Source organism: Myotis myotis, unplaced genomic scaffold (assembly GCF_014108235.1).
Source record: "Myotis myotis isolate mMyoMyo1 unplaced genomic scaffold, mMyoMyo1.p scaffold_m19_p_2, whole genome shotgun sequence".
In the NCBI taxonomy this organism is placed as follows: domain Eukaryota; kingdom Metazoa; phylum Chordata; class Mammalia; order Chiroptera; family Vespertilionidae; genus Myotis; species Myotis myotis.
In genome coordinates, this window is record NW_023416324.1 from 50,281,541 (window position 1) to 50,290,476 (window position 8,936).

At 45.7% G+C, this 8,936-nt stretch overlaps 1 protein-coding gene across 4 annotated transcripts in view; it reads right to left on the reverse strand.

Annotated features, from left to right (window-relative positions):
• The window catches only part of PTGER3 (prostaglandin E receptor 3), a 109,063-nt gene extending 106,317 nt beyond the window's left edge, over positions 1 to 2,746 (reverse strand). Inside the window, exon 1 of one of the 4 annotated variants that reach the window (XM_036347329.1) lies at positions 1,180 to 2,745. In XM_036347329.1, coding sequence (XP_036203222.1) covers positions 1,180 to 2,073 — 894 coding nt within the window. In that variant the 5' untranslated portion in view covers positions 2,074 to 2,745. Of the gene's footprint in view, positions 1 to 1,179 lie in introns of all 4 variants that reach the window. The other 3 variants (XM_036347331.1, XM_036347330.1, XM_036347332.1) reach the window with 3 other exon arrangements.
• Between the last annotated feature and the right edge of the window lie 6,190 nt (positions 2,747 to 8,936).

Sequence of the window (8,936 nt, forward strand, 5' to 3'; positions counted from 1 at the left end):
TGACACTCAACCAACTGAGCCACACTGGCCAGGGCAATGCCAATGTATTTAATGCCACTGAACTGGACATTTAAAATGTAAATTTTACCACAATTTAAAATATATTTTACCACAATTGAAAAGGAAAAACTACATGTGTGTGGGTTCTGAAAACTATATCCATGGGTTTCAGAAGTTTCTCACAACTGTCTAATAAATTTCCAGGTCCAGTATAAAATTTGCAGAAAACTCTTTCTGCAACATAGCTCCTATTAAGTCAGTCTGCTTGAGGCCTCAATAATCCTCCATTCACCAGGAATTGGTAAACAGCACTTACTCACAGAAATCTCCAGCTAAAAGTAACAGAGGAAAGTGTGACGTAAGAGTGGCTGTTAGACAAGGAGCCTGTGGCAACATCATTTGCTCCCAAACTGTGCGCCCCTGTGCGGAGCTGGGAAGCGCAGAAACCTCTACCTCCTACCCCAGGATTGGCCTTACTCCCAGTCCTGAATAGTTGCCAACAGGGCAAGCAAAGGCTGGTGGGCAGGAGTTACAAGGCCTCCGGGCCCCCTGACTCACTGACAGTTCAAGCGCTTCCAGAAGGGCCAGCACCATTCCGAAGGGCTGGGGCTGGCTGCAGCCAGCGGGCCCTTCCCTCTCCTGCCTCTAATCTCAAGTGAGCCTATTAGGCAGGTTAGTGCGGGCTGGGCTGAGAGAGCGCTGAGAGGCTCCAAAGCTGCAAGAGCTGTGCCTGCCTGGGGTCGCAGGTAGAGGACTTTTGCAGACTGATAATCCCTTCAACGTGCAAGAGGTATTTGAAAGAAGGAGAAAGCCCAGAGCCACAGGCTTCAGCTGTCATTGCCATTCTGTTTATAATGCACCCAGGAGAAAACTTTACCTCTGCACAGGCACTGAACTCAGACCGGGGTATCTTCTTACTCTCTCCGAACAAAGTGTGAGCGCCCGTGTGGTTTTCACGTGTGTACAACCAGAACCTAATGCCATGTATGGGACTTTGAAGGCGCTCAGCGAGTAAGTGAGGAACTCAACTATGAAGCTGCAACCAAGAAAGCACGGGCAGAAAGGTCTCCCCAATGTTCTCCAGATGCAAACACACCTCTGCAGGTGCTGTCACTTTGAGACGTCTCCACTGTGTGCAGGTGCCCCACCCAGACTTCTGCACACCCTGGAACTACCTACCAGCAAAGGTGACCAACAGATCGACAGCACGCACATGATCCCCATGAGCTGGATGGCCGTCTCAGTGGTGATCCTACCCCACTGGGCGCTGGACTGCGATGCCATGGCCTTGGCCCGGCAGCGGGATACCAAGGCCTGAATGGTGGCCAGGTTGCAGGCGAAAGTGATGGTCAGCGCAGAGAGCCCCAGGAAGGCAAAGGTGGAGGCGAAGAAAAGGTTGCCCCAGTTGTGCGGGGAGCTAGTTCCGTTGCCGCCGCCCCCGGTGCTAATGAAGCACCACGTCCCGGGCCACTGGACGGTGTAATGGCCCACGCCCAGCACGGGCAACAGGGCGAAGGCGAGCACCGCCAGCCACACGCCGAGCAGCACCCAGCGGGTGGCACGCGTCTTCATGTGGCTCGAGTACCAGTGCGGCGCCCGGATGGCCAGCGCCCGCTCGATGGCCATAGCGCTAGCGACGAAGAGCGAGGAGAGGCCAAAGACAGTCATGGTCAGACCAAAGAAAGTGCACAGCCTCCCCGAAGGGTCCAGGTGCTCCCAGCGCTGCTTGGACAGGTACACGACGATGACCACGGGGCTGGTGAGCAGCTGCCCCACCATGTCCGTGAGCGCCAGCCAGCCGATGCACAGCAGGAACGACTTCTTGCGCTTGCTCTCCCGGCGCCGGTAGCTCCGCGACACCAGCAGCATGGCCAGCGCGTTGCCCACGAAGCCGGTGATCAGCATGGTAATCGGGTACACCACGGACACCGAGCGGCAGTCCTCGCCGGCCTCCGGGGAGCGCGTGAGGTTGCCCCGCGCTTCCTGGGAGCGCTCGGGCGCCCACATGCCCGGGAAGGAGTGGTTGAGGCGGGTGCAGAAAGGGGCGCTCCCGTCGCCCCGGGCTCCCTTCATGTCTGCTTCGAGGTGAGGGTAGGACGGCGCCCAGAGAAAAGCAGCGGGTGCTGGCAGGCGGGGCGCGGGAGGCGGCGGAGGTCTGGAGCGACCCGAGCTGGTGCTGGGGTGGGGCTGCCTTCCATGGTGCGGGCGCAGCCGCCGCCTCACTTGGCTACATTGGCCGCGGCGGCGCCTGGGCTTTCTGGCCAAGCTGGCAGCCGCGCCGTCGGCTCCGGGAAGCCTGTAGCTCCCGGGCGCGCCGAGGTGCCTCGCCCCTTCTATAAGGATGAGGGGGGCGGGGCGCCCGCGGGTGTGGGCTTAAGTGCGGTGGGAGGAGCAGGGAGCAGCCACTGAGCGCGGCTCTCCGCTGCGGAGTGAGCGCGACCCTGGCCGCGGGAGACGGGAAAACAAAACCTCCAAGGGGGCGTCCTGTCGAAACTCCCGGCTTCTGGCCGGACCGGACGCCCTGCCGGCTCTGCGATTCCTCCTGTCTCTGCCAGAGGAGCGTCCAGGGTGGAGGGGGCTAAAATGTCTTGCTGGGCTTCCCAGCCCCAGGCTAGTTGCCAAGGCGCGCCGAAAGCGCCCGCCCTCCTTCTCCACCCACAGGGACTGGATCCTCCCCCTGAAGATCTCTTGTATCCCTGGCAGGTGTAACTCACCCGTCCCAAAGTATTCTAGGCGAACCACACTCCTTTGCAAAGCTGAGTGTGAACTTCTTTCCTTCCTACTTCAGGACTCTGGAATGATCGCGAGCAGGCCAGGCTGCTCTGTCCCCCTGGGGTGCACTGAAACTTCTAAAACTAGTAGTGCCTTGGGACTCAAGGAGATAGGTACAAGGAAACAAAATAAAATCTGATGGTCGAATTACAAAATGAAGATATCCCAGCTCCCACCTCCCAACTAAATTCCACCTCCCCTTATAAACAAGTCAGATAAAAGTCAGCCAAAGTGGCTAGAGGCGGCTGGCCTCCTCTTGCATACCTGCGATCCTGCAGTCAACTGCTGCTAGCTGTGGGAAATGGGGGTGAGGGTGGGGGTGGGGGCGCAGGAGGGAGGCATGCTCTCACAAAGCCTCCAACCAGTCTTCTAAATTAAGACTGGAAACGGTATTTAGATGTTAGGAAGGCCTTCGCCTTTAGTGAAATGGGCATGATTGCCTAGTGTTTTATTAAGACAATATTTCGTTTTCACAAGTATTTTCTCATTTTATCAGAGATCCTCCAAGGTCCCCTTGCTATTATTATTACTCCCTTTTATGGTGAGGTAACTGAAGCTCCATAAAGTTAAAATATATGCCCAAGGTCTTTCAGCAATTCCCGTCTCTTCTCATAGCACAGAACTCTTCACATGGATACCATCAACCCTCTCAGCAGATGAAAATCAATGTTAAGACCAGTTGTTGCCAAATCTAGAAAAGGCTTTTTTGTTTCTCCATGAAAAGATTGTAAAAATTATGTTCAAACTTCATTTTTCTTCATATTTAATACCTTAGACCTAATCAGAACTATGAAGACCACGATTCAGACTTCAGATAAGACTTTTAGAGTTGGTCATATTAGTTTGTCTTTTCTAGTTGGTATCCTTGGAGAATGTAAATGAGTGGTAGATGATGAGAATGGAATATGTTCTCCTGCATTCTTTCTGTACTATTTTCATTCTGAGAGTTTGAAAAAATATATCTTTATAAGATGCTATATTTTTTAAAGGAGAAAACCCAAAATATAACTTAAATGCTATTTTAACATGAATTAATCCCATTACTAATTTCATTTGTGATTTGCTACCATATGAAAAATTTCTTACACTTTTCAATTTTATTTTTTTAAATGTCACATTTCTAATGAGAACAATAGCAAGGAAAAAATAGTGAAGTGGTTTGCTTTTTAAATGGTCACTAAACTTTTATCTTACTAGTTTGGATTATTCTTAACCCCCAAAATGAGAAAGTATTTTTCTAGAATGTCATTTGAAAAGTAAAATATTTGATGGCATTCTTAGATATAGACTTCATCCAAAGAAAATACACATTAAATTTAATTTTCAGCAATAAATTTCTATTTTAATTATATATCTTAAAAATGTAAGACCTTTTCATGATTTATATAGCTATGAAAGCAAAGCTGAATTATTCTTACTTTATTTATGAATGAGACTTCTTTAAAATTTTACTTTCTCAACGAACAAAATTGAAAAAGACTTACAGCCACAGAGAATAGACTGATGGTGTCAGAGGGAAGGGAAATCGGGGGGCTGGGTGAAAGAGATAGAGGAATTAGAAGTACAATCCCTTTACAAATTGATGGTTAAAAAATAATCGCAGGGATGTAAGGTACAGCATAGGAAATATAGTCAATAATATTGCAATAACTATGTATTAGAAATATTAGAGGAAATACTTTGTAAAGTATATGATTGTCTAACCACTATGCTGTACACCTGAAACTTACAAAATAATATTGAAAACTGTAATTGAAAAATAAAATCTAAAGTTCTTTAAAAATATAAAAATAAAAATGTGAAATCCTAACTTAAAAAAAAAAATTTCTCCATTGCAATGCATGCTGTAGCCTATTGGCCTTCATATAATAGGAACAATATCAGTCCATATAGTATCCAAGAATTAATGTTAACCCCCTAATGTTAACTCAACTCCACACGAATGCACCATTAGATCTCTTATGTAACACTTTCCTTCTTTCAGTGTTTTCCTTCATTCTATTTTTGTCTGTTTTGTAGCTATTCACATTGCTGTGATTTGGGGGATCTGAGGATTCACACAAATAGGACACTGGCAGTTGGATTGTTTGGCATCTTTTATTTTTATTTATTTATTTATTTTTAAACATATTTTTTTTTAAATATATTTTATTGATTTTTTACAGAGAGGAAGGGAGAGAGATAGAGAGTTAGAAACATCGATGAGAGAGAAACATCGATCAGCTGCCTCCTGCACATCTCCTACTGGGGATGTGCCCGCAACCCAGGTACATGCCCTTGACCGGAATCGAACCTGGGACCTTTCAGTCCACAGGCCGACGCTCTATCCACTGAGCCAAACCGGTTTTGGCTGTTTGGCATCTTTTAAAAAAATTGATTTGAGAGAGGGAGAGCGAGAGACAGAAACATCTGTAAGAGAAACATCCATAGGCCGCTTCTTTTTCTCACTTTGGGAACCAACCAGAGACTGAACCTGCAACCCGAGTCTATGCCGGGACCCACAACATAGTTACCAGGCCAGGTGCCTGTTTGGTACTTTCTGATGTTAGAGCAGAGAAAGTATGAATTTCTGAATTTTGGTCACCAGCACCCTCTAGTGACCAAAAGATCTAATAACAAGTTCTGAAAGATGTTTTACTTAACACATTGCGTACCGCTCACGAGCTTTCTCATGTTTCGCGCCCCATCTGTTAAGGACCTTAGATGTCAACACACTGTTTTGTCCACTGTGGGACTCGGTTACAGTGTTTTGGCCAGGTTCAAGCCTCGGACTAATGAAAGGACAGGGTCCTCTCACTGCCATGTGCAAGTCCCAGCTGGAGGGCAGGGCCCTCCCAGCACAATCATAGCCAACAGCTGTGGTTGTAAGCTTGAACCTATGGTCCGAACACGTAGCCCCACGTGCCTTGTGCTAGAGTTCGGGTGCATGTAGTTGAGTAGGGTTGGAGCTCACGAGAATGCTGTAAACAACGTGATCACACCCCTACTTTGCCACGGCATCTGCTATAAAATAAAGACACAGGGCTGGCGTTGTCTCCTCTTCAGGGAGCAGCGTCCCACCGAGACCCAGCTATTATTCTCGTCTGTCTTTCCTTAATCCTTTCACACACACATCCCCCCCCCCCCCCCCCCAATCAGAGACACCCTTGGCCGTGCTGGCGCGGCACAGTCCACATCGAATGAAGCGATCTCATTGGTGGAAACCATGCAGGTCAATCTACGAAAAACTATGTAATTGCACGAACCCATAAAGCATTGCAGTTACACTGTATTTTGGTCATTTGAATAGTCTTCATCTTCAAGTTCCTGGCGCTTTTAGAAATGCCCTCTCTCAGAAAAAGGAAGGAAACCAACAAAACTGATACACTTCCGGAAGTATTTAACGATAATTTATCAGATATTCCTAGTGAGATTGAAGATGTGGATGACTGTTTTGACGATTCCGGGGACGATTCTACTGACAGGGAAATTATTAGACCTGTAAGGAAGCGCAAGGTGGAGGTGCTTTCAAGTGATTCCGACACTGACAAAGCTACTGATAATTGCTGGTCTGAAATTGACACACCACCAGGCTTACAAATGTTTGAAGGTCATGCTGGGGTCACTACATTTCCGCCTCAGTGTGACTCTGTACCCTCTGTGACCAATCTCTTTTTTGGTGATGAGTTGTTTGAGATGTTGTGCAAAGAGCTGACCAACTATCACGATCAAACCGCAAAGAAACACAAAACACCATCTAGAACACTAAAGTGGTCTCCGGTTACACAGAAGGACATCAAGAAATTCCTTGGCCTAATTATTCTGATGGGTCAAACAAGAAAAGATAGCTTGAAAGACTATTGGTCAACAGATCCTTTGATATGTACCCCTATATTTCCACAGACAATGAGTCGCCATAGATTTGAGCAAATATGGACATTCTGGCATTTCAATAACGCCAAAATGAACAGTCGCTCAGGGAGACTTTTCTTTTTAAAATATATTTTATTGATTTTTTACAGAGAGGAAGGGAGAGGGATAGTTAGAAACATCGATGAGTAAGAAACATCGATCAGCTGCCTCCTGCACACTCCCCACTGGGGATGTGCCCGCAACCAAGGTACATGCCCTTGACTAGAATTGAGCCTGGAACCCTTCAATCTGCAGGCCGATGTTCTATCCACTGAGCCAAACTGGTCAGGGCATTGGGGAGACTTTTCAAGATCCAACCTGTGCTGGATTATTTCCTGCATAAATTTCGAACAATATACAAACCAAAGCAACAGTTGTCTTTGGATGAGGGAATGATTCCATGGAGAGGACGTTTAAAATTTCACACGCACAACCCAGCGAAAATAACAAAATACGGTTTACTTGTTCAGATGGTGTGCGAGAGTGACACCGGCTATATCTGCAATATGGAGATATATACTGCTGAAGGAAGGAAATTGCAAGAAACTGTTCTTTCAGTCCTTGGACCCTATCTTGGCATATGGCACCATATTTACCAGGATAATTATTACAATGCTACATCTACTGCTGAATTGCTGCTACAGAACAAAACTAGAGTCTGTGGGACTATTAGGGAGAGTAGAGGTTTACTGCCAAATTTGAAAATGAAAACATCAAGAATGAAGAAAGGTGACATATTTTCCAGAAAAGGCGATATTCTTCTCCTAGCATGGAAAGACAAGCGGGTTGTCTGAATGATATCAACGATCCATGACACTTCTGTCTCGACAACAGGAAAAAAAAATAGAAAAACATGAGAGAATATTGTAAAACCTACCTGCATCAAGGAATACAATGCCCACATGAAAGGCGTTGACCATGCGGATCAATTCCTTTAGTGTTGTTCCATTCTAAGGAAAACAATGAAATGGACAAAAAAAAAGTAGTGCTGTACCTTATAAACTGTGGACTTTTCAATTCATTTAGAGTGTACGTCCTCAATCCACAAGCAAAAGTGAAGTATAAAGTTTCTGCTATCGGTGGCGAGAGACTGGATAACGGATGACAATAATGAAGGCTCTCCGGAACCAAAGACAAATCTGTCCAGCCCTTCCCCTGGGGGTGCAAGGAGAGCACCTCGTAAAGATCCACCCAAAAGGTTGTCAGGTGATATGAAGCAGCATGAACCTATGTGTATTCCAGTGAGTGGAAAGAAAAAATTTCCTACGAAAGCCTGCAGTTTGTGCCGCCCATGGAAAAAGGAGCGAATCTAGATACTTATGTAAATTGTTTGGTCCCTCTTCACAGAGGAAAATGTTTTACGCAGTACCACACATTAAAAAAGTACTAGGAACTTTAATTGTTCTTGTAAAAAATGTTATAATTATTGAAAAACAACACCTAAAGTGCATTATGATCTGTAGTTACGATGATTTAAATAACGTGCAGTTTGCCCCAAAAACGTCCGGTCCCTGGCGTACATCTTAGAGATTTCTATGCGGTGCGCAATGTGTTAAGAATCCTCTGATAGCTTTCCTAGGGGTTTACTGACCTAACTCTGGTTTTGTTTTCCTGGCTGCTTAATCTAGCGGTTCTCAACCTGTGGGTCGCGACCCCTTTGGCGGTCGAACGACCCTTTCACAGGGGTCGCCTAAGACCATCCTGCATATCAGATATTTACATTACGATTCATAACAGTAGCAACATTACAGTTATGAAGTAGCAACGAAAATAATTTTATGGTTGGGTCACAACATGACGAACTGTATTTAAAGGGCCAGAAGGTTGAGAACCACTGGCTTAATCAATAAACCAGTGGAGGATAATTGAAATAACACTTTCAAATGTTTTTTAAAAATTTAAAGTATATATTCACATATTATATATTTTAACTTAATTTTTACCCTAGAAAGGATTTTAATCCACAAATTTAATTGTATTACACCTGCATCTTACATTTTAAAATTCACAATTAATACTAAACTATTTACTTCTACTGAACTGCTATTAAGAAATGTTAACATAGCCCTAGCTGGTTTGGCTCAGTGGATAGAGCATCAGCCTGCAGACTGAAGGGTCCCAGGTCTAATTCCAATCAAGGGCACATGCTGGGGTTGTGGGCTCGATCCCCAGTAGAAGTGCACGAGGCAGCAGATCAATGACTCTCTCTCATCACTGATGTTTCTCTCTCTCCCTTCCTCTCCGAAATCAATAAAAAATATTTATTTAAAAAA